This window comes from Hordeum vulgare, chromosome 4H (genome assembly GCF_904849725.1).
Source record: "Hordeum vulgare subsp. vulgare chromosome 4H, MorexV3_pseudomolecules_assembly, whole genome shotgun sequence".
Classification (NCBI taxonomy): domain Eukaryota; kingdom Viridiplantae; phylum Streptophyta; class Magnoliopsida; order Poales; family Poaceae; genus Hordeum; species Hordeum vulgare.
In genome coordinates this window covers 594,307,430-594,333,626 of record NC_058521.1, presented here as the reverse complement: position 1 = coordinate 594,333,626, position 26,197 = coordinate 594,307,430, and the positions used below count along the sequence as shown (strand labels likewise).

The 26,197-nt window shown below is 43.6% G+C and overlaps 1 protein-coding gene across 2 annotated transcripts; it reads left to right on the top strand.

Annotated features, from left to right (window-relative positions):
- The first annotated feature begins 1,929 nt into the window (after positions 1–1,929).
- LOC123449871 lies at positions 1,930–4,257 on the top strand. 2 transcript variants are annotated; one of them, XM_045127229.1, is made up of 3 exons: positions 1,930–2,414; positions 2,519–2,802; positions 3,905–4,257. In XM_045127229.1, exons 1-3 carry the CDS (start codon positions 2,111–2,113, stop codon positions 3,956–3,958), a joined length of 642 nt encoding a protein of 213 aa, XP_044983164.1. In that variant the 5' UTR covers positions 1,930–2,110; the 3' UTR covers positions 3,959–4,257. The 2 variants fall into 2 exon arrangements, with proteins under 2 accessions (XP_044983164.1, XP_044983163.1); XM_045127228.1 differs by having other exon boundaries at positions 2,519–4,257.
- Positions 4,258–26,197: the final 21,940 nt, after the last annotated feature.

The window sequence follows — 26,197 nt, the reverse complement described above, 5'->3', positions numbered from 1 at the left end:
TGGTCTAATAGACCATCGTAATTTTTCTCCGCAGTATGTATATATAGTGTAGTAAAATAAAATAACATTAGTTTTAAAATAAATAAGTTTATACAAATATTTTTAGTGTTGGACGACCCTCGCACATTGGTATGGCTACACCACTGCGTGGACCGGTCCATGAAGGTTTGATGCATGGTGTTGGATAAGTACAAACCATATAGGCAGTGCTGCTGGGATGTTTTGGGATGCTTTGACGAGCGGGAATTGGAGATGGCTGTGATGCTTCCCAGCCGATCGATTTTCTCATCAAATGCTCTGGTCAACTCCTAGAACTCAAAACCCTCGTCAACACGGAGACAGGTTAGTCGTAGAACTCAGGCTCGTGTGCACGTACGAGTATATATCCACTGGTGACGCCTCCGGGCCGATGAACTTGACCATTTTCATCTGGAAGTGCTCTGGTCAACCGATGGATCGCCCGGCCGGCCGTCCAAATCGAAGCAGAAACCCGGCTCAAAACGAAGGCTGGTGAACGGAAAAGTGGAGTAGCAGTGAGGTCGTGCCGGTCGCTTGCCGCCGCTTAATAATCCACGGCCGATCTCGCTCGGCAGCCAGGGAAGACCGGTCAGCACTGACTCACTCACGCTTTGTTTTTGTTTATGATGATTGGTAGGCAGGGCCGGCCGTTAACGGTTGGTCATGCCGCTGCAGCTCCGCGCACCACATGGCGGGAAGGGAGAGCGCAGATCACGGCATGTGATGAGGGGTCCGGTCCATTTGCCCGAATATGCGGGCGCGGGCCGCCTCCGGTCACGTGGATTCGATGGGGGTTCGGGCGTTGGGCCGAGGGATGTCGTACCACATGCAGGCGCCCATGTGGTGCACTGCACCTGAGCAGAGATCGACACTGTTCCTATCGTCTCACGTTTTTTATCTTTCGAAAACGTATGTTTTTTTCCCTTCCACGCGTCCGGACTCCGGAGCGTGTCCTTGTCCGTCTCTTTATGGTTGATTTGACGTTCGGCAGCGGCAGTATGACGTAGGTTAGGGGGGCAGACAGGTGTGAATTCTCTGCCGGATATAGAGCTTCTAGTCGAAACTTAAACGACGGATGATGACGCGGCGTTCCAGTCAAAACCCGCAACGTACGTACGTACGTACGGGACTAAAACACCAGCGAAACTGAACGGGAGCAACAAGATGTTCGCAATTTGAATCTCAGCCGAGAAACAGACCCCCGAGTCTATATCTGACACTCCAGTTTTCTTCTCTTTTGAAAAAAAAGTAGGAGTATCATGGAGTACGGTACAAACCAATCTATGATTGGATAGTTAAAAAGAAGATGACATTCCCAACTTACTAGGGTTAAAGTTATAGTGTTTATACTTACTCTGTTTTAAAATAAATGATTCAACTTTATATTAGTTTTAACACAAAGTTAAGTCATTTAATTTGGAACGGAGAGACCATTATTTTTGAATTTTTGGTTATACGTTTTCGGTGGGAATTAACGTTCCCGTAAATCTCATCGTCTACGATGACTTTATAAATCACGGTAGCCTATGATGATTTATAAATCTTAAGATGATATGTTCATTCAGTTTTTAAAAAATGTTCATAAGGATAGAATATGTATATATACGTTCTATTCATAAAGATGAATGTATGCGCGTTTATGTGACGGATTGGTCTATTCATAAAGTATTGTGTTAAAAAATAATATTGTAAAGTGCTGCCAAAAACCAGAGTAAACACGAATCGCTCATCACGCCGTAATTAACCGGGCAGGGGCGGGGGCGGGGGCGGGTGGAAGCTTCTGCACGCGCGCTGAGAGGCCGACGCATCCGCTGACGCATCGCACCCCGTGGCGGCTCCCGGCGCGCCCCGGCCCCCAGGCTGCTGCCGTGGAGCAGGAGTAGAGCCAGCGCTACGCGGTCAAACCGGCCTCCAACCATCGTCCATCTCTCCCCCTCCCCCCCGCTTAAAACCTCGACTCCGACCGAACCCACCAGGCCATCCTCCACCCCACCGCGCCACGCCACGCGCGCCGCCGTCGACTGCGCGGCCGCACTCGATCTCCCACTGCTAGCAGCGCATCGGCGCGTGGCCGACCGATTGGAGTGCAGGCATGGAGAAGAAGCTGGCGCTGGGGCATGGGGGGGAGGGGGTGTGGGCGCGGCCATGGCGGTGGGCCAAGACGGCCTTCTTCCTCGTCTCCATGCTCGCCTCGCTGCTCCTCGTCTGCGCGCCGCCGCTCCTCGTCGTCCTCCTCGACCTGCTCCTCCCGCCCGCGCTCCTCTCCAGCTTCTTACGCGCCGGCCACGCCGCCGCCTCCGCGCACACCCTCCTCGACCAGGCCAGGGCCTTCCACTTCCGCTCCTCCCTCCTCGACCTCCCCGCCGTCTCGGCCGCCCGCTCCCTCCTCATCCTCTGTAAGCGCCCCTTCCCCTCCGCCGTGCCCTCAGTAATTTCCTCATCCCAATCCACCTCTGATTTTGTTCCTAATCGTTTTTTCTCTCTGTGTATGTGTGTGCAGGCGCGTACACGGCGTGCGGGGGCGGCGCGGCCTACCTGTGGGTGGCGGCGGCGTGCAGCGTCGGCTCCCTCTTCTACGTCCTCGCCAAGGCCGTCGCGGTCTTCGGCGTCGCCGCCGACGGCGCCGCTGGGCTCGACCTGCACGGCAAGGGCCAGGCCCTCGCCGTCGAGGCCATGTTCCTCATGTCGCTCGCGCTCGCCGCCGCGCACCTCGCCATGGCGTACCGGGCGAGCAGCCGCGAGAAGCGCCGCCTCCACGTCGTCTACAGGATCGACATCGAAGCGGTCAGTCCCCGCTCCCCCTGCCCCTCATCTCCTCCATGCCTCTCTCGTCTCCGCCGCCCATACCAATTTCTCCATCGCGTCGCATCCAACACCATCGCCATGATCAATCTGTCTCTCACTAGCAGTCAGCGCCACACACGCCAAACAAAACAACAACCAATTTCGCGTTATATTAGTTGCCAAAATTCAGATGAACTCGAGTTAGGAAAGAATTCAAGATTCTGTAGCACTTCTTTGGGGGGATTGTATAATTCTCGTTCCCAGCTGATCGAATTTTGTGTGCAACGCGCCAGCAGCGTTAGTGTAATCCGAGGTGCGCCATGGAATCTACTTCTCGTTCCCAGCCGGCACAACTGTATCAAGCAACGCCACAGCTTGTGCAACGGGGGGATAGGAGGACCCAGCAATTTTCTGAATTCATAAACCCGTCGTCACTTATCAGACATCGACCTGAACCTGAATTAGTCTACTTGTGTCTGCTACCCAGTGCACACTAAATTAACCCAACTGGTAAGTGCTGCACCACATTAGCTGTGCCATCAAGCTTTTGATTTGATTACTGGAGTAGTTTGGTTGCTCCTGGCTAGCCGACTCCGGGTGCTCCAAGGACAGAGAGGGAGTCAAATTCAAACAGCGCCAACCCTGCTCAAAATCCGCACGAAAAACCCGGACGGAGACACGGTCCAACAACAGCTTGCGAGACGCAGTTTCTCCGCACGTCGACGGTGCCATGGTCGACCCGTCAGGACGGTAGACGCCGACTTCTAGAGATATCTGGATGGTCGCTGCAGCCATCCGTTGCTGTTGCACAATGGGCTAAGAATGACATCACAACCGCAACAAAAACTGGGATGCGTCACTGTCGCGCAGTGGCCTGATGAAGCTCCTTTGCTTTCGTCGGAAAAACAGCTCGATCGATGGTTGTTTTGGCGTGATCTTCCTAGCTGAAGAAGAATCTCTTCGACTTTGTCAAATCTTGTTTAGCTGTCGTGAAAGCGCACAAATGTTACAACTGTTTTATTACTGCCGCGATCCGCTAGTTCATATTCCTTTGTTTTGGGTGGTTAATTTTAACTCTGTTCGGTTTGTTCTTGTCTTGCAGGTGAGGCTAAAGGGAACCCACACGCCCAAGTCGCTGAAGCAATGCATTGTATGACACCCGATCCATCCTCTACACGGATGGAAACGGGCTCCGAAGAGGCGGCGCGACTCTCTCTCTCTCTCTCTCTCTCTGCTTCCTCCTCAGGTCCCAAATTTTGGCTCGAGCAGTAGTAGTAGCTTGTGTACACTCGGACACCACACGCCATGTGTATATGTTCGCCCGCACCGACGTCTCTCCCTCCCTCCCAAGGGGACATAGTGTGGAGCTCAGCTGTAAATATGGTGGAACATTTGTGCTTCGGCCTCCTGCAACATAGGATGAGCCGCGCGGCAGATGCGATTGCTGTTTTGTCATCTACTCTTCTTCTACTCTCTGTTTTGGTTTCAATCAATGGACGTCACCGTACCGGACTGGAACTGTGAATCGTCAAACGAACGAATTTTGGCGGACTGGTAAAATTGATCTGGACGCCGGGAACAAGTTTCAAACACGTTTTTCCTGCCGTGGAAACTTCGGACCAACGGAGTCAAGTAATGACGCACGGGATAACAATTGGTAAAGTAACTTGCGAGGAGCTTTCCGGTTGCCCAACGATCTAGACCTTGCTTGACAAAGGGGAAATGAAGACTTTGAAAAAACAAATGAGAAAAGAAGAGGTCTTTGATTTGTTGCTTCGGGAAATCTGGGATACTTTTCAGCCTCGGAAAGGCCAGCGTATCACGAGCAGATTGCTGCTAAAATGATCTGGATAACGTTCATTTTCTTTAGGGAACCGATCTGGATGATGTGCTCCTCGGGGGCATTAGAGTATAGCTAATTGTCCGTCTTTGCAACTGAGGCAAACATATTTTACTAACTAGACGAGCAACGCGGCGGCGAGAACCTTGTTAAAAAATGTATGGATAAGTGATAGAAAATTAAAATTAATGTAAAAACAAATATAAATTTTTCTTACATGACTTAATTTTCTGAAAAAAATAAGGCATGAGTGTTAGACTTATAGTTATGTCTATATACATATTGTAACTCTTGTATAATTGTAACTCTACCCTTTGAGGTACCTCTTATATATATGTTGTCGTTGTCCATCCAAGAGGTGTCGAAGCCCAAAACACCCAAAATACTTAATCTACATACATAATGCTTCGAGAGTTGGGAGTATCTCAGGATCGTCCACCTGTTCTTTGGTGTGACTAGCAAAAGGGCCCGTGCGTTGCAACAGGAGAAAAAAAATACCACACGTTTTTAATCTTTTTATAATCATTTTGATTTATTAAAATAATAAGCTAACTAACTAATGTAGTCAGTTCTATCCTATTTTGTTGAGAAATCAACCCGTCCACTGTTAATTCCACCATGATGAGAAATTGAGCGGGACAAGCAAAGCAAAACAAAGAGGCTACGTGAATTGATCAATGGACTGTTATCTTATTTCACTCATGGGGTAGAGAATGTGGGATCATATGACAAACTTAAGGTGGTGTTCCATTCTCTGTCTCTACAACAATACAATCTTACATTCAATACATTCATTCATCAGCAAACAAATCCCCACAAAACAAAATTTCTTACCAGTGCTTGGCACACGGTTGGAGGCATGGGGAGGGGATCTCACCAGATGATGAGTTCCTGTCGGAGGAGGGGATATGATGAGGGGAGCAAGGGTTAGGCGTCTCTATCTGGCCATAAGGAGTCGCCGTTGCAGCGCCATAACCTCGGAGTTCCCCGTGTGAGCCATGGAGGCCCGCCTCCACCTGCAAGTACTTCGCTCCGCCCCCGTTCTGCATCGAGCAAACGCATCATCCCCAATCACTGTAGTTGTCGCGTTGATTTGATCCAGAAGCTGTGCTCGAGCGCCGAAACAGGGGCAGCAAGCGGGCAGAGGTACGGCCACGGAGGCGGGTGGGTTGAGATCGACAACAGTGGTGGTTGAGGTCGGCCGCGTCGGCGAGTGGTGTGGCAGCGGCCTGGGCACAGGCCAGGGTGGACCAGGGTCGACGCGATGCACTCGAGCGCCGCAACGGGGGTAGTGAGCGGGGAGAGGTACGGCCGCAGAGGCGGGTGGGTTGAGATCGACAGCGGTGGCGGTTGAGGTCGGCCACAGCAGCGAGTGGTGTGGCGGCGGCCTGGGCACAGGCCAGGGTGGACCAGGGTCGACGCGATGCTCTCGAGCGCCGCAACGGGGGCAGTGATCGGGGAGAGGTACGGCCGCGGAGGCGGGTGGGTTGAGATCGGCAGTTGTGGCGGTTGAGGTCGGCCGTGGCGGCGAGTTGTGTGGCGGCGGCCTGGGCACATGCCAGGGTGGCCCAGGGTCGACGGGAGGAGGCGATGCGTACGGGTATAATTTTTGAAGCAAATCGTTTTTTCCTTTTGCGTTGCAGGTAAATGATGGAGGCGGGTTGAATAACAAAAATTATAGGGTATTTTTATAAAAATACCGTGGTGGGTTTTCCGACGGAAGCAATAGCCGCTTTATTATTAGGTATAGATAACATTGGTGTCACATACCTTTCTTGAAATCCGGTATTTCACGCCCGAACGAAACACATCAAAGTTGACTATCACTTTGTCAGCGAACGAGTTTCGCAGAAGTTGCTTTAGGTCAAGTTCACCCCTTCGAAAGATCAACTTGCTGACATCTTCACAAAGCCGTTGCCACTGCCTCAGTTTGAGGGTTCTCGCCGCAATCTTAATCTTTTGAATTCTTTAGAACACGGTTAAGATTGAGGGAGGGTGTTAGACTTGTAGTTATGTCTATATACATATTGTAACTCGTGTATAATTGTAATTGTACACTTTGAGGTACCTCTTATATATATGTTGTCGTGGCCGACCCAAGAGGTGTCGAAGCCCACAACACCCAAAACCCTTTGACTATCAATGAGGTGGTATGTATTGTATGAAAAGATTAATGGAAAAAGTAACTTATGGCTCCCTGGATGACTTGATGAATTGGCATTGTTGCATGGAGAGAAAAATTAGCTAGTGGGTTGTAGCTATTTAACAATAGACGAAAATAATAATGCATGAGGTGGTATGTTTTGGATGAAAAGATTAATGGAAAAAGTAACCTATGGCTTCATGAATGACTTGATGATGTGGCATTGTTGCATGGAGAGAAAAATTAGCTAGTGGGTTCTAGCTATTTAAGAATAGATGATGGGCTGCTACGAATCATCTTGATGATATCTCTCGCCTATTCAGCCTTTGGATCAGCGTGCTAGTGGTCGTTGGATCGCAGCAGCTCCACGGCAGCAACGAGCACGTCAACTCCAACACATCTCCATTGAAGCCTTGGCAGAGTTCCAACGCAACACCGAGGGTGTTCGACAAGCTCCATTGCAGCTCCGCTTGAGCTCCAATGCAACACCGACGCTCCAGCCAAGCTCCATTGCAGCACCGACAGGTCCGACGAAGCTCCATCGCAACTCCGACCGAGTTTCATTGAAGCCCTGATGGAGTTCCAACGCAACGTCGACGGCTCCGACGAAGCTCCATGGCAACTCCAGCAGAGCTCCATTGCAGCCCCGACGGAGCTCCAACGCAGCGTCGATGGCTCCGGTGAAGCTCCATGGCAACTCCAACCGAGATCCATTGTAGCCCTGGGACCTCCAACACAGCACCGATGGGCTCTGGATCCACGGGTCATGTGAAGCTTGCTACACTGCACATCCGCCGCCATGGCGGACTCACGTTGCAGCTTACGTGCTCGGCGACGAGATCCTGGATCGCATCGCTGCTGTGCTTTCGTCTAGAAGAAAAGAGAAGCAGCAGGTCCAAGAGCAACTGGGCAAACTAGGCATCATGCGACCATCGGTGCCAGCCCCTCACAGCTCCTAGCAAATCATGGTGGTGCACTCGCCACGGGAGCAGTGACTCTTTCCCTCTAGCCGTGAAGAACAAGGAAGAAGGGGAAAAGGGAGATTGCGCCGGAGATAAGGTAGGAAAGGGTGCGGTGCATGGGCCTTACTGGGACACGTGGCACAAAGAGAAGGTGGTTCACGGGAGGAAGATATCAACGAGATGAATCCGAATATTATCCTTTAGTAATTCAAAATAACTATGAGTGTCCCAACGTAAGCACATTTTTTCTCTATGGTTTGTCCCACATCAACGTCGCGAGGTAAGATTGTGTGGCAGAATATGAAAATGATGGAAAGGAATTCACACAAATGGCACGTTTTCTAAATTAAGGTGGTTCTCGTTTGAGGTATTTAACCGCCCTGTGCATGCTATTGTAAAAGTCGGAAAACAATGGTGCTCTCCATAACTAACGCCATCCTTCCGTCCAACGCTAGATGATTTTTTTAATAAATAAGTTGATGTTATTTTTTGTTTTAAGGGGATGAGTAGGAGAAAGGAAAAGAAAAGTATCGACCCGGTTCAAATTATTCATCTTGCTATATATAGATTGGTTTTCATTTGCCATTGATGACCCACAAGTATAGGGGATCAATCGTAGTCCTTTCGATAAGTAAGAGTGTCGAACCCAACGAGGAGCAGAAGGCTCTGATAAACGGATTTCAGCAAGGTAATAACTGCAAGCACTGAAAGTAGCGGTAACAAGTGATGGTGTAGCAGGTGAAACGTAGCAAGCAAAAAGTAACAAGTAACAAGTAGTAGCAACGGTGCAGCAAGTGGCCCAATCCCTTTTGTACCAAGGGACAAGCCTGAACAAAGTCTTATAGGAGGAAAAATTTGATAGTTTGATATGTGGGTGGACCGGCGCTTGGGTACTGCCCTTAGTTGGACAAGCATCCCACTTATGATTAACCTCTCTCGCAAGCATCCGCAACTACAAAAGAAGAATTAAGACAACGTCTAACCATAACATTAAACTAGTGGATCCAAATCAGCCCCTCACGAAGCAACGCATAGACTGGGGTTTAAACTTCTGTCACTCCAGCAACCCATCATCTACTTACTACTCCCCAATGCCTTCCTCTAGGCCCAAATATGGTGAAGTGTTATGTAGTCGACGTTCACATAACACCACTAGAGGAAAAACAACATACAACATATTAAAATACCGAACGAATATCAAATTCACATGACTATTATCAGCATGACTTATCCCATGTCCTCGGGAATAAAAGTAACTACTCACAAAGCATAATCATAATCATGATCAGAGGTGTAATGAATAGTATCAAGGATCTGAACATAAACTCTTTCACCAAGTAATCCAACTAGCATCAACTACAAAGAGTAATCAACACTACTAGTGACCTTACAAGTACCAATCGTAGTCGTGAGACGGAGATTGGTTACAAGAGATGAACTAGGGATTGGAGAGTGTTGGGGAACGTCGCATGGGAAACAAAAAATTTCCTACGCGCACGGAGACCTATCATGGTGATGTCCATCTACGAGAGGGGATTTTCGATCTACGTACCCTTGTAGATCGCACAGCAGAAGCGTTAAGAAACGCGGTTGATGTAGTGGAACGTCCTCACGTCCCTCGATCCGCCCCGCGAACCGTCCCGCGATCCGTCCCACGATCTAGTGCCGAACGGACGGCACCTCCGCGTTCAGCACACGTACAGCTCGACGATGATCTCGGCCTTCTTGATCCAGCAAGAGAGACGGAGAGGTAGATGAGTTCTCCAGCAACGTGACGGCGCTCCGGAGGTTGGTGGTGATCTAATCTCAGCAGGGCTCCGCCCGAGCTCCGCAGAAACGCGATCTAGAGGTAAAACCGTGGAGGTATGTGGTCGGGCTGCCTTGAAAAAGTTGTCTCAAATCAGCCCTAATAGCTCCATATATATAGGAGGAGGGAGGGGAGGCTTGCCTTGAGGCTCAAGGAGCCCCAAGGGCTGCGCACCAAGGGGAGGAGGAGTCCTCCTCCAATCCTAGTCCAACTAGGATTGGAAGGTGGAGTCATTCTCTTCCTTCCCACCTCTTTTTTTTCTCTTTGATTTTCTATCTATGGCGCATAGCGCCTTCTTGGGCTGTCCCACCAGCCCACCAAGGGCTGGTGCTCCACCCCCAAGGCCTATGGGCTTCCCCAGGGTGGGCTGCTCCCCCGGTGAACATCCAGAACCCATTCGTCATTCCCGGTACATTCCCGGTAACTCCGAAAACCTTCCGGTAATCAAATGAGGTCATCCTATATATCAATCTTCGTTTCCGGACCATTCCGGAAACCCTCATGACGTCCGTGATCTTATCCGGGACTCCGAACAACATTCGGTAACCAACCATATAACTCAAATATGCATAAAACAACGTCGAACCTTAAGTGTGCAGACCCTGCGGGTTCAAGAACTATGTAGACATGACCCGAGGGACTCCTCGATCAATATCCAATAGCAGGACCTGGATGCCCATATTGGATCCTATATATTCTACGAAGATCTTATCATTTGAAGCTCAGTGCCAAGGATTCATATAATCCCGTATGTCATTCCCTTTGTCCTTCGGTATGTTACTTGCCCGAGATTCGATCGTCAGTATCCGCATACCTATTTCAATCTCGTTTACCGGCAAGTCTCTTTACTCGTTCCGTAATACAAGATCCCGTGACTTACACTAAGTCACATTGCTTGCAAGGCTTGTGTGTGATGTTGTATTACCGAGTGGGCCCCGAGATACCTCTCCGTCACACGGAGTGACAAATCCCAGTCTTGATCCATACTAACTCAACGAACACCTTCGGAGATACCTGTAGAGTATCTTTATAGCCACCCAGTTACGTTGTGACGTTTGATACACACAAAGCAATCCTCTGGTGTGAGTGAGTTATATGATCTCATGGTCATAGGAACAAATACTTGACACGCAGAAAACAATAGCAACAAAATGACATGATCAACATGCTACGTCTATTAGTTTGGGTCTAGTCCATCACATGATTCTCCTAATGATGTGATCCCGTTATCAAGTGACAACACTTGCCTATGGTCAGGAAACCTTGACCATCTTTGATCAACGAGCTAGTCAACTAGAGGCTTACTAGGGACAGTGTTTTGTCTATGTATCCACACAAGTATTCTGTTTCCAATCAATACGATTATAACATGGATAATAAACGATTATCATGAACAAAGAAATATAATAATAACTAATTTATTATTGCCTCTAGGGCATATTTCCAACAGTCTCCCACTTGCACTAGAGTCAATAATCTAGTTCACATCACCATGTGATTCTAACGAATCCAACACCCATATAGTTTTGGGGTATGATCAGGTCTTGCTCGTGAGAGAGGTTTTAGTCAGCGGTTCTGAAAACTTTCAGATCCGTGTGTTCTTTACAAATCTTTATGTCATCTTATAGATGCTGCTACTATGTGCTATTCGGAAATACTCCAAATATCTATTCTACTATACGAATCCGTTTCACTACTCATAGTTATTCGGATTAGTGTCAAAGCTTGCATCGACGTAACCCTTTACGACGAACTCGTTAACCACCTCCATAATCGAGAAAATTTCCTTAGTCCATTAGTCACTAAGGATAACTTTGACCGCTGCTAGTGATTCAATCATGGATCACTCTCTGTACCTCGCAACAGACTTTGAGTCAAGGCACACATCAGGTGCGGTACTCAGCATGGCATACTTCAGATTCTACGGCCAAGGCATAGAAGACGACCTTCGTCTATTCTCTTTATTCTGCCGGGGTCAAGTTTTGAGTCTTACTCAAATTCACACCTTACAACACAACCAAGAACTCCTTCTTTAATGATCTATTTTGAACTCCTTCAAAGATTTGTCAAGGCATGCATCTTGTTGAAACTTTTATCAAGCGTTTCGATCTATCTCCATAGATCTTGATGCTCAACGTTCAAGTAGCTCAATCCAGGTATTCCTTTGAAAAAACTCCTTTCAAACAACCTTTTATGCTTTACACAAATTCTACATTACTTCTGATCCACAATATGTCATCCACATATACTTATCAGAAATTCTATAGCGCTCCCACTCACTTCTTTGGAAATACAAGTTTCTCATAAACCTTATACAAACCCAAAATCTTTGATCATCTCATCAAAGTGTATATTCCAACTCCGAGATGCTTGCACTAGTCCAATGAAGGATCACTGGAGCTTGCATACTTGTTAGTATCTTTAGGATCGACAAAACCTCCTAGTTGTATCACATACAATGTTTGCTCAAGGAAACTGTCGAGGAAACAATGTTTTGTCTTCCTATGTGCAATATTTCACAAATAATGCAGCAACTACTAACATAATTCCAACAGACTTTTAGCATCGCTATGAGTGAGAAAGTCTCATCATAGTCAACTATTTGATCTTGTCGGAAACATCTTTGCGACAAGTCGAGCTTTTCTTAATAGTGACTTATCACCATCATCGTCTGTCTTCCTTACAAAGATCCATATTTACTCAATAGTCTTACTACCATCAAGTAGTTCCTCCAAAGTCTACACTTTGTTTTATATATGGATCCTTTCTCGGATTTCATGGCCTCCAGCCATTTGTCGAAACCTGGGCCCACCATTGCTTCTCCATAACTTGTAGGTTCACTGTTTCTCAACAACATGACCTCCAAGACAGGGTTACCGTACCACTCTGCAGTAGTACGCGACCTTGTCAACCTACGAGGTTTGTAGTAACTTGATGTGATGCTCGATGATCACCATCATCAGCTTTCACTTTAATTGGTGTAGGCGCCACAGGAACAACTTCCCGCGCCCTGCTACACACTGGTTGAAGTGATGGTTCAATAACCTCATCAAGTTCTACCACCCTCCCACTCAATTCTTTCGAGAGAAACCTTTCCTCGAGAAAGGATCCGTTTCTAGAAACAAACACTTTGCTTCCGGATCTGAGATAGGAGATGTATCCAACCGTTTTGGATATCCTATGAAGATGCTTTCATCCGCTTTGGGTTCGAGCTTATCAGACTGAAACCTTTTTGCACAAAAGCATCGCAGCCCCAAACTTTCAAGAAACGACAGCTTAGATTTCTCTAAACCTCAGTCTATACTGTGTCATCTCAACGAGATACGCAGTGCCCTATTCAAAGTGAATGCGGTTGTCTCTAATGCATAACCCATAATCGATAGTGGTAATTCGATAAGAGACATCATAGTATGCACCATATCAAATAGGGCGTGGCTATGACGTTCAGATACATCATCACACTATGGTGTTTCAGGTGGCATGAACTGCGAAACAATTTCCACAAATGCTACGTCTATTAGTTTGGGTCTAGTCCATCACATGATTCTCCTAATGATGTGATCCCGTTATCAAGTGACAACACTTGCCTATGGTCAGGAAACCTTGACCATCTTTGATCAACGAGCTAGTCAACTAGAGGCTTACTAGGGACAGTGTTTTGTCTATGTATCCACACAAGTATTGTGTTTCCAATCAATACAATTATAGCATGGATAATAAACGATTATCATGAACAAAGAAATATAATAATAACTAATTTATTATTGCCTCTAGGGCATATTTCCAACACAGAGGAGATGGTGTTGATGAAGATGTTGATGAAGATGCCTCCCCTCCGACGAGAGGAGTGTTGGTGATGACGATGACGACGATTTCCCCCTCTAGGATGGAAGTTTCCCCTGCAGGATCGTCATGCCGGAGCTCTAGATTGGATCTGCTCAAGTTCCGCCTCATGGTGGCGGCGAAACCACGGAAAAGCTTCCGATTGATTTTTTTGGAACGAAACCCTTCATATAGCAAAAGAGGGGGGCTAGTGGGCCGTCAGGGAGCCCACAAGCCCCCACTCCGCCACCAGGGGGTGGCGGTGGTAGGGCTTGTGGTGCCCTGGCAGCCCCACTCCGGTACTTCTTTCGCCCAGTATTTTTTATATAATCCCAAAAAATTCCACGTAAATTTTTAGGGCATTTGAAGATGTGCAGAATAGTGGACTAAGATTTGCTCCTTTTCCAGTCAAGAATTCCAGCTGACTGAATTCTCCCTCTTCAAATAAACCTTGCAAAATAAGAGAGAAAATGCATAAATATGGTAGCACAAAGTAATATAACAGCCCATAAATTAATAAATATCAACATGAAAGCAGGATGCAAAATGAACGTATCACGCATCAGTTGACACTATCAAAAAAATATAAGAAAAATCAAACAGAGATGATGCGTGGGAAGGAAAACCCCGAGGAGGAGTTTTTTTTTTCTTAAGCGGTACTCGAGGAGTAGGTGAGGCGAACTTAGCAACTTCTCTTTCAGAATAGAAAAGAAGCCCAAATGTATTCTAGATTTTCGAAAAATGTTCTAGTTTTTCAAAATTTGTTCACCGATATGAAAATCGTGCCCATTTTCAAATTTTATTTTTGAAATTTAAAAGATGTTTGTGTTTTCAAAAAATGCCCTCATTTTCAGAAAACCAGTCACAATTTTAAAATTCTATTCACGAATTACAAATATGTTACCATTCATTCAAAATTTGTTCACAATTTAAAAATGATCATACTTTCATAATTTTTTTCACGAATTGGAAATTTGTGCATGTTTTCAAATTTGTGCACAATTTGAAAAATGTTCGCGGTTTCAAATGTGTTCGTAGAATCAAAGAATGTTCACATTTTGAAAAATGTTCCTATATTCAAATTTTTGTTTCGAAATTAAAAAAATGTTCGTGTTTCAAAAAATGCTCTCATTTTCAAATAACCAATCGCAATTTTAAAAGTTTATCACGAATTAGGAATATGTTCCTGTTCTTTTAAAATTGTTCGCGCTTCCAATTTTTTCTAGGATTCTTTGAAAATTGTTTTCGGTTTCAAAATTGTTCGGGGTTTTCAAAATTTCTTTTTCAAAATTCACAAAATATTCGTGCTTTAAATTATTATTCGCCCTTCCAATTTGTTTTGGGGGTTTTCAAAATTGATCGCGGTTCCGAAATTTTGTTCTCAAGATCCAAAAAATGTTCGGGCTTGCAAATTTGTTCAAGATTTTTCAATTTTTTTCTCGGTTTCAACACTTTTCTGAAAATTCAAAACATGTTCGTGTTTTAGAAATTTGTTAGTGCTTTCAAATTTGTTCGGGGTTTTCAAAATTGTTCTCCTTTTCAAAATTTTGTTCTCAAGATTCAAAAAATATTTATGCTTCAAAACATTGTTTGCGTTTTCAAATCTGTTCAAGATTTTCCAAAATTGTTCTCAGTTTTAAAATTCGTTCTCAAAATTCAAAAACTATTTGTGCTTTAAAAATTTATTCGCACTTTCAAATTTGTTTGGGGTTTTGAAAATTGTTCTCTTTTCGAAATTTTGTTCTCAAGATTCAAAAATATTCGTTCTTTAGAAAATTCTTTGCGCTTCCAAATTTGTTCATGATTTTGCAAAATTGTTCTTCAACTTTGATTTTTTTTGCTTCAAATACAAAACTAAAAGGAAAAAAGCAAGAAAAAACGAATTCAAAAAAGGAAATAAACAGAAGACGAAAAAGTAGCAAAAGAAAAAATTGAAACGGAGCTGCGACAGCCCAGTTGGGGCGCCCCGTATGCGGCGCAATGAGCGGCAGGTAGGAGCTCCTGTAGCAAAATCGTATTGGACTCTCTGTGCATCATGGTGGGCCGGGCCGTTAACGTGTGGGAGCGCTCTTTTTCAACACGTTTCTTTAGGATCTTAGTTATTAAAAAAGTAGTAGAGAGTTGTCCAGTTAATTAACAACAACCGATCGAAAATTAGTATAACATGCCCCAACTGGACACCATCAACACACGTCGACCCCGGGTCCGCGCATGAGGCAACCCACGCAACCCGAAGCTGATATCCTACAACCTTCTAGTTTTAGAAACCTTCAACAAATTTAATAGTCGTTTTTTCTTGGTTTTCGGAACCTTCAAAAAGGTTCCTGAACCGAGATTTTTTTACTTTTGTTTCTTGTTTTCTTTTCATTTTTCTTTATCTGTTTACTTTTTTTCTTTTTCTTTCCGTTTGTTATTTCTTTTTTATTTTTATGTTTTTCGTATTTTTTCTGTTGGAAATTTTTTCCTCGCAATTTTTAAATATGTTCATGCTTGAATTTTTTTTAAGGAATTTCAAAAACAATTCTAGTTTACAAAATTTCTTCAAAATTTCAGAAAATGTTCTCATTTTTTACTTTTTGTACATAATATAAAAATTGTTCGTGTTTCCAAAATTTGTTTGCAAACAATTCCTGTTTTCCAATTTGTTCAAAATTTCAAAAAAATGTTCATGTTCCAAAAGAAAACTTCGTGTTTAAAAAATGTTGGAGCACTTTCGAGAACTTAAAATCTGTTGTTGAACTTAATATTTTTGGAAATTTAAAAAATGTAGAGTGTTTCCAAAATTTCATAAAATGTTCGGAATTTCAAAAAATCTTCTTTCTTTATAAAAATTGGTTGTTCATGTTTAATTTTTCATATTTCTGGAGTTTTAAAAATGTGAACATTTCTGAGAACACCAACTTACCAACTATTTTCGAAAATGGAAATATGTTCATTAACGCTAGAACATTTTTTGTAATTTTATGATGTTTTTTAACAAATGCATTCACAATATTTCTTGAAAAGCACATACCTTTTGTGAATTTATGAACAGCGTTGAAAAATGACAACGTTTTTAAATTTGTAACTTGTCCCAAAAGCAAGAAGATTTTTCGAAATTTAAGAACAATTTTCCAAAATGAAATTAGTTTAATAAACTAAAAAATGTTTGATATTTCCAACATTTTTTTAATTGCAAACAGTTTCTAGAGAACTTGAAAATAATTTTGAACTTTGAAGATATTTCGACAAGCTGAATGAATTTTTAAAATTCTGCAACAATTTCGGAATTTTTCGATCATTTTTTGGATATGTTGAACAATTTTTATTTTTTGAGTTATTGATAGGAAAATTAAAAAAGCATTACAGAATATGTGAAAAAATTGTGAAATTCTTTTGAATTGGTGAAAACATTTTGAAAACATGACTTTGTTTATTCTTGAACTTATTTGGAAATTGAAATTCCAGAACATTTAATAAATTTATGAATAAGAATTCAATGGCGATCAATTGTGGAGATCCCCGGAACATTTTGTTTTTGAAGACACGAACATTTTTGAATTTGCGATTTTTTTGAAAGTGGGTACATCTTTGGAAATTTCCAAACATATTCTGAATTTGTGATTTTTTTAAATGAAATCATTTTTGAAATATCAAATTCATTTTCCCCCTGATTTTTGAATATATATTTTAAGACTCTTATTTTTTAAATTTGTGAGCTAAATTCCAAAACAGGAACATTTTAGAATTAACTAATAAAGTTTTTAAAATGCCAATATTTTTTAGTATTTATTAAAAATTGTTGTAAAAAATTAAAAATGAATGAAAAAAGGAAGGCAATGAAAAAAAAAACGAATAAGGAAAGAAAACAAAAAAAGGATAAAAAAGCGAAAAAGAAACAGAAAAAGATATAAATACCGGCTCGCTGGAACTGGGTCGGCCCATTTCGCATCGTTAGCATTCTTGCCCTGTGCGAATCACCGATAATTGGGCGCAGCGAGCGGCGAATAGGGTTTTCCTACCAACTAACTGAAGAAAGGGCAAATGGGTTGGATAGCGTGGGAATAGAGAAGTGGGCCATCCTATTTCCCGTCTGCACGCAACAAATAGAGAGGGCTTCACTGAAGAAAGGGCAAATAAGCCAGCCCACCTTTGCCCTTGAGCACGTTTTTTCTATCTTCGTTTTGCAGTTAGTTTCTCACCACAAAAAACTGCAAGTTGTGTTTCTCATAGTGTAGGATATTTTTTGACACTACTATAGTTCTAAAAATTGTTTTACATTATGGGAAGAAGGGAGTAGATTTTAAAAACCTAGTAAAATTGTAAAAACATGTTTTAGGAAATTATTCAATGTGCATTTTACAAATAATTTAATGTGTATGATTTTTTTATCATATAATTGAAAAAGATAATTGTATAATGAAAAAGGTCAATGTACACAAAAAATGCTTGCAACACAATCACTCCCATCGCCTACAGTGCTCGACTATGGGACAACCAATTATAGCGCCAGCCCCTAGCGATCATAGCGCGTCTATATCTCACAAACAAAAATATAAAGGGGTCTCCTGTGTTTTTTCAGCAGGCATTTTTTCAAGAACAATAACTAATAGAACTGTATTGGTCATACAAAAATTTGTACGGCTATTGTGTTTTTTCATCGGGCATTTTTTCTAAAACAATAAAAATAAATCTGTATAGCTCAAGGAAAAGGCTATATGGATATTGTGTTTTTTCATTAAAATTTATTTCATGAACAAAAAATTATTTTACAAATCCTAATAAATGTTCGCAACTTTAGAAGTGTTCATGAATTATTTTAAAATATTACATATTCAAAAAAACTGCAAAGAAAAATAATTCAAAAATGCATTTGCAAACTTTAAAATTGATCACGAATTTGGAAAATATCATGAATTCAATTTTTTTTTGTGCAAATAAAGAAATTAATGGTTAAAAGACGTTCAAAATTTTAAAAATGTTAACGAATTGAACGAAGCTCTTTGAAAAAAATCTTCGATCTTTCGTTGTAAAAATGAATATATTATTTTCAACTTTTTGATAATCCATTGAAATTTGTGAACGTTTTTTGTTTTTTTGAATATTTCCTGAAATTGTGAACAATTGTATAAATTTGGAAAGTTTTAAAATTCTAGCACTTTTCTATAAACAGGAAAACATTTTTCAAAATAAGGGAAACAATAGATTAAGTTATTTTATTGAATAGATATTTGAATTTAAATATGTTAGATATTTTGCTTTTTTAGTTTCAATCCGTAAGAAAAAGAATAAGAATACATAATAAAATAAAAAAACTAGAAAACCAGTAAAAGCAAAAAAGCCGAGTTGAGGAACCTTGTAGATGATCCCAAAATTGGTTAGGAACTTTCACGACGATTCCTAAAAGTAGTCGTCACGGGGATTGCTTCATGATACGTCTTTATCGTATATAATTTTTGATTATTTCATATCAATATTTTAGAACTTTCGTATAATTTTCACAACATTTTATATTATTTTTAGGACTAGCATATTGATCCAGTGTCTAGTGTGAGTTTCTATTTTTTGTTTTTTTTTATTTCGCAGAAAATTCATATCAAATGAAGTCGAGTCACAATAATAATATATGGATGTTTACTTGAGAATATATGTAATTTTTGGAAGTTGTACTCAACGCAAGACAATGCCCGAGGCGGTTCGAAGCCAACAAGACACGCCTAGGGGGTACGGGAGCGCCGTGTTGGCTTGGGACTCCCACGAAAGTTGGTTGGCACCCTTCTTACATCCCAAGAAAGATAATTTACCGAGTAAAATTCCCTCAAATTTTCAGTCCAATCGGACTTATGGATCTTGAGATATTTAAGAAACGGTGAAGGGCTAGAAAATAGGACGCGAAAACAGAAGAGAAACACACACACACACACATAGAGGGAGGGAGGGAGAGGGAGAGGGAGGGAGGGAGAGAGAGAGAGAGAGAGAGAGAGAGAGAGCCAATCTTGGAGGGGCTCCCGCCCTACGGGAGCCACGACCATTGATTAGAGGGAAAATTCTCCTCCCATCTAGGGGGAGACAAAGGAAGAAGAGGAAGGAGGGGGCTCAATCCCGGCGGTGTCGGAACGCCGGAGGGGCAATCATCATGTGACGGCAAGATACTCAAACAACTCCGTCATCTTCTTCAACACCTCCATCACCTTCCCTCATCTATTTTCAGCTGTCCACTCTCCCGTAACCCTTGGCACCCTCTACTTGAACATGGTGATGTTGGGGAACGTTGCATGGGATTTTTTTTCCTACGCACACGAAGACCTATCATGGTGATGTCCATCTACGAGTGGAGATTTGGATCTACGTACCCTTGTAGATCGCACAACAGGAAGCGTTAAGAAACGTGGTTGATGTAGTGGAACGTCTTCACGTCCTTCGAACCGTCCCACGAACTGTCCCTGATCTCCCACGATCCGTTCCGATCTAGCGCCGAACGGACGGCACCTCCGCGTTCAACACACGTACAGCTCAACGATGATCTCGGCCTTCTTGATCCAGCAAGCAAGACGGAGAAGTAGATGAGTTCTCCGGCTGTGTGACGACGCTTCGGTGGTGGTGATGATCTACTCCTGCAGGGCTTCGCCCGAGCTCCGCAGAAATCCAATCTAGAGGTGAAACTGTGTGGTTTAGGCTAGAGTTGCACGTGGCAAAGTTGTGTCTCAAAAAGCCCTAAACCACCACTATATATATAGAGGGAGGGGGAGGGGCTAGCCTTGAGGCACAAGGCCTCAAGGGTGCGCCGATCGCCAGGGAGAAGGAGGACTCCTCCTCCAATTCGGATTTGTTCTTTCTCTTCAAGTTCTCATTATCAACTCATGACTGGTGTCTTTCGGATCATATATATATATAAAATCTTATACATAGTGGAACACTTCACCAAAACTTGCAAACGAAACATTTCTTTAGATATCATATATATATTTTACTCATATTCTCCAACGTATCTATATTTTTTTATTGTTCCATGCTATAATATTATCATTCTATCATCATTTTGGGTATTTATTTACCAATTGATATTATTTTTGAGCACTAACCTATTTACCCAATGTCGAGTGAGAGTTGTTATTTTCTGCATGTTTTTGGATTTTCAGGTTTACAGTACCAAATGAAGTCCAATTGCCCTGAAACTTTTTTATGATTTTTTGGACCAAAAGAAGACATGGAAGCATCGGGAGGAGACCAGACTCTGCAGGAGGGAGGCAACACACAACAGGGCGCGCCTAGGAGGGGGGTGGTGGTGGTGGCCACGCCCTGATGTGCGCTGGCCACCCCTGTGTGGCCCCTCGTGCACCTCTTTGTCCTATAAATTCCCAAAGACCCCAAAAATCTAGGGAGCCACACGAAATATTTTTTTCGCTGCCGCAAGTATCCGTTCCGCCGTGAGGCCATCTGGAGCCCTTTTTAGGTGCCCTATCGGAGGGGGGATTGATCAGAAAGGACCTCTACGTGAACCTTGCCGTCCCCATGGTGATGTGTGAGTAGTCTACCACATACCTACGGGTCCTTAGCTAGTACCTAGATGGATATCTCTCTCTTGATCTTCAATACAATGACCATCACATCTTCTCTTTGATCTATCCGATGTAATCCTATTGTGTGGTGCATTTGTTGGGATCCTATGAATTGTGGGTTTATGTTTAGATTATTCATGATAAAGATACGAGTCTTCTCTAAGTTCTAATTGTGATTCTTATTTGCATCATTGCCGTAGCTTCATAAATCTCTTTGACCTATTGAAATAGTTTTGCCAACGAGATTGATATTTCTTGAGTGAGAGGAGTGCATTGTAGTGGGTTAAACCTGACGGGTTTCTATATCCGAGTGAGAGAAGGGTACAAGATATGTCTTCGTGTTGCTGCCACTAAGGATCAAACGATGGGTGTTAATTCATATTGATTGAGTTCCCTTTGTCTACATCATGTCGTCATTCCCTAAGCATTTGTGTGTTTGTCATGAACTTAATATGTAGAGAGGCAAGCATAGACGCACTCTTGAAGTGGAGTAATAGTAATAGGTGTAGGCAGGAGTCGGCCTATTTGCTTATGGACGTGATGCCTATATACATATGATCATTGCCATGAATATCACATAGCTATGCGCTTTTCTATCAATTGCCCAACAGTAATTTGTTTACCCATCGTATGCCTACTACATGAGAAATGCCATTAGGTAAAACTATGGCCCCGGGGTATATTCACTTATAAGTTTACAAACGCTACAATTCCTCGCTGCATTAATTTACTTTTTATTTACTTTGCACTTTAAAACTTCTATCTACACACTTTACTTGCTTGCAAATAACGAGTCCAAGGGGATCGACAACCCTCTTACCCGTGTTGGGTGCAATTGTTTGTTTCTTATGTGTGTAGTTGCTGAAGACGAGGGCTGGTTGTTACTCCTATTGGTTCGATAAACCTTGGTTCTATGCTGAGGGAAATACTCACCTATATTGTGTTGCATCACCTGTTCCTCTTCACGTAAAACCCAACGTAGATCACAAGCATCAAGAAGGATTTCTGGCATCGTTGTCGGGGGGTATCACCAACCTACTATCAGGTAACCTCACACAATTTATCATTCACTTTTTCTTCTTTATGTTTGCTGTTTTACCTAGCTTGCTCCATAAAAATCAAAATACAAAAATATTTATCTTTGCTTGTCACTAGTTTACTTGTTTGCTTGTTGATACGTCTCCAACGTATCTATAATTTTTGATGGTTTCATGCTATTATCCTGTCAAACTTTGGTTGTTTTGTATGCCATTTATATCTTTTTGGGACTAACTTATTAACTCAGTGCCAAGTGCCAGTTCCTGTTTTTTCCGTGTTTTTGACCCCTTTCAGAGGAGGATTTTAAACGGAGTCCAAATGGAACGAAACTTCCAAAAAGATTTTTTCCGAAACATAAGAAGATCGGGAAGCTTGAGACCAAGGCAGGGGCCACCAGGGACCCCACAAGCCCCCTAGCCGCGACCAGGGGGGCCCGCGCCTCCCAGGCTTGTGGGCTCCCTAGGCCACCTCTGCCCTAGGTCTTTCGCCTATATATTCCCATAAATTCCAGAAAAAATCAAGAGATCATCGAAAGTACTTTTTCACCGCCGCAAGCTTCTGTCTCCACAAGATCCCATCCGGGGCGCGTTCTGGTGCCCTGCCAGAGGGGGGATTCGGATACAGAGGGCTTCTTCATCAACACCATGACCACTCCGATGATGCGTGAGTAGTTCACAATAGACCTACGGGTCCATAGCTAGTAGCTAGATGGCTTCTTCTCTCTCTTGGATCTTCAATACAAAGTTCTCCATGATCTTCATGGAGATCTATCCGATGTAATCTTCTTTTGCGGTGTGTTTGTCGAGATCCGATGAATTGTGGATTTATAATCAGATTATCTATGAATCTTATTTGAGTTTCTTCTGATCTCTCTTATATGCATGATTTCATATCCTTGTAATTCTCTTCGAGTTGTGGGTTTTGTTTGGCCAGCTTGATCTATGATTCTTGCAATGGGAGAAGTGCTTGGTTTTGGGTTCATACCGTGCGGTGGCCTCATCCAGTGACAGAAGGGGTAGCGAGGCACGCATCGTGTTGTTGTCATCAAGGGTAAAAAGATGGGGTTTATATCTATTGCATGAATTTATCCATCTACATCATGTCATCCTGCTTAAGGCGTTACTCTGTTCGTCATGAACTCAATACACTAGATGCATGCTCGATAGCGGTCGATGTGTGGAGTAATAGTAGTAGATGCAGACAGTATTGGTCTACTTGTCTCGGACGTGATGCCTATATGTATGATCATTGCCTTAGATATCGTCATGACTTTGCGCGGTTCTATCAATTGCTCGACAGTAATTCGTTCACCCACCGTAATATTTGCTATCTTAAGAGAAGCCTCTTGTTGGGGAACGTCGCATGGGAAACAAAATTTTTCCTACGCGCACGAAGACCTATCATGGTGATGTCCATCTACGAGAGGGGATGAGTGATCTACGTACCCTTGTAGATCGCACAGCAGAAGCGTTAGAGAACGCGGTTGATGTAGTGGAACGTCCTCACGTCCCTCGATCCGCCCCACAAACAATCCCGCGATCACTCCCACGATCTAGTACCGAACGGACGACACCTCCGCGTTCAGCACACGTACAGCTCGACGATGATCTCGGCCTTCTTGATCCAGCAAGAGAGACGGAGAGGTAGAAGAGTTCTCCGGCAGCGTGACGGCGCTCCGGAGGTTGGTGATGACCTTGTCTCAGCAGGGCTCTGCCCGAGCTCCGCAGAAACGCGATCTAGAGGAAAAACCGTGGAGGTATGTGGTCGGGCTGCCGTGGCAAAAGTTGTCTCAAATCAGCCCTAAAACCTCCGTATATATAGGTGGGAGGGAGGGGGGCCTTGCCTTGGGGTCCAAGGACCCCCAAGGAGTCGGCCGAGCCAAAGGGGGGAGGACTCCCCCCCCAAACCGAGTTGGACTTGGTTTGGTGGGAGGAGTCCCCCTTCCTTCCCACCTCCTTCCTTTTTTTTTCTTTCCTCTTGATTTTTCTTCTCTTGGCGCATTGGGCACTTGTGGGCTGTCTCACCAGCCCACTAAGGGCTGGTGTGGCTCCCCCAATGCCTATGGGCCTCCCCGGGGTGGGTTGCCCCCCCCCCCCGTGAACTCCCGGAACCCATTCGTCATTCCCGGTACATTCCCGGTAACTCCGAAAACCTTCCGGTAATCAAATGAGGTCATCCTATATATCAATCTTCGTTTCCGGACCATTCCGGAAACCCTCGTGATGTCCGTGATCTCATCCGGGACTCCGAACAACATTCGTTAACCAACCATATAACTCAAATACGCATAAAACAACGTCGAACCTTAAGTGTGCAGACCCTGCGGGTTCGAGAACTATGTAGACATGACCCGAGAGACTCCTCGGTCAATATCCAATAGCGGGACCTGGATGCCCATATTGGATCCTACATATTCTACGAAGATCTTATCGTTTGAACCTCAATGCCAAGGATTCGTATAATCCCGTATGTCATTCCCTTTGTCCTTCGGTATGTTACTTGCCTGAGATTCGATCGTCAGTATCCGCATACCTATTTCAATCTCGTTTACCGGCAAGTCTCTTTACTCGTTCCGTAATACAAGATCCCGCAACTTACACTAAGTTACATTGCTTGCAAGGCTTGTGTGTGATGTTGTATTACCGAGTGGGCCCCGAGATACCTCTCCGTCACACGGAGTGACAAATCCCAGTCTTGATCCATACCAACTCAACTAACACCTTCGGAGATACCTGTAGAGCATCTTTATAGTCACCCAGTTACGTTGCGACGTTTGATACACACAAAGCATTCCTCCGGTGTCAGTGAGTTATATGATCTCATGGTCATAGGAATAAATACTTGACACGGAGAAAACAGTAGCAACAAAATGACACGATCAACATGCTACGTCTATTAGTTTGGCTCTAGTCCATCACGTGATTCTCCCAATGACGTGATCCAGTTATCAAGCAACAACACCTTGTTCATAATCAGAAGACACTGACTATCATTGATCAACTGGCTAGCCAACTAGAGGCATGCTAGGGACGGTGTTTTGTCTATGTATCCACACATGTAAATGAGTCTTCATTCAATACAATTATAGCATGGATAATAAACTATTATCTTGATACAGGAATTATAATAATAACTATATTTATTATTGCCTCTAGGGCATAATTCCAACAGTCTCCCACTTGCACTAGAGTCAATAATCTAGCCCTCACATCACCATGTGAATTACATTGTAATAAATCTAACACCCATACAGTTCTGGTGTTGATCATGCTTTGGCCGTGGAAGAGGTTTAGTCAGCGGGTCTGCTACATTCAGATCCGTGTGCACTTTGCATATATTCACGTCCTCTCCCTCGACGTAGTCGCGGATGAGGTTGAAGCGTCGTTTGATGTGTCTGGTCTTCTTGTGAAACCGTGGTTCCTTTGCTAAGGCAATGGCACCAGTGTTGTCACAAAACAAGGTTATTGGATTCAGTGCGCTTGGCACCACTCCAAGATCCGTCATGAACTGCTTCATCCAGACACCCTCCTTAGCTGCCTCTGAGGCAGCCATGTACTCCGCTTCACATGTAGAATCTGCTACGACGCTTTGCTTGGAAATGCACCAGCTTACTGCACCCCCATTAAGAATAAATACGTATCCGGTTTGCGACTTAGAGTCGTCCGGATCTGTGTCAAAGCTTGCATCGACGTAACCTTTTACGGCGAGCTCTTCGTCACCTCCATACACGAGAAACATCTCCTTAGTCCTTTTCAGGTACTTCAGGATATTCTTGACCGCTGTCCAGTGATCCACTCCTGGATTACTCTGGAACCTATCTGCCATACTTATGGCTAGGCTAACATCCGGTCTTGTGCACAGCATCGCATACATGATAGAACCTATGGCTGAAGCATAGGGGACGGAGCGCATATGCTCTCTATCTTCATCAGTTGCTGGGCACTGAGTCTTACTCAATCTCGTACCTTGTAGAACTGGCAAGAACCCTTTCTTGGACTGTTCCATTTTGAATCTCTTCAAAACTTTATCAAGGTATGTGCTTTGTGAAAGTCCTATCAGGCGTTTTGATCTATCCCTATAGATCTTAATGCCTAGAATGTAAGCAGCTTCTCCTAGGTCCTTCATAGAGAAACTTTTATTCAAGTAACCTTTTATGCTCTCCAAAAGCTCTATGTTGTTTCCAATCAGTAATATGTCATCCACATATAATATTAGAAACGCCACAGAACTCCCACTCACTTTCTT

Coding starts and splice junctions, on each gene's coding strand:
- LOC123449871 (XM_045127228.1), top strand. CDS start 2,111: ATGGAGAAGAAGCTGGCGCTGGGGCATGGGGGGGAGGGGGTGTGGGCG. Junction 2,415..2,518: donor CCGCTCCCTCCTCATCCTCT/GTAAGCGCCCCT, acceptor ATGTGTGTGCAG/GCGCGTACACGGCGTGCGGG.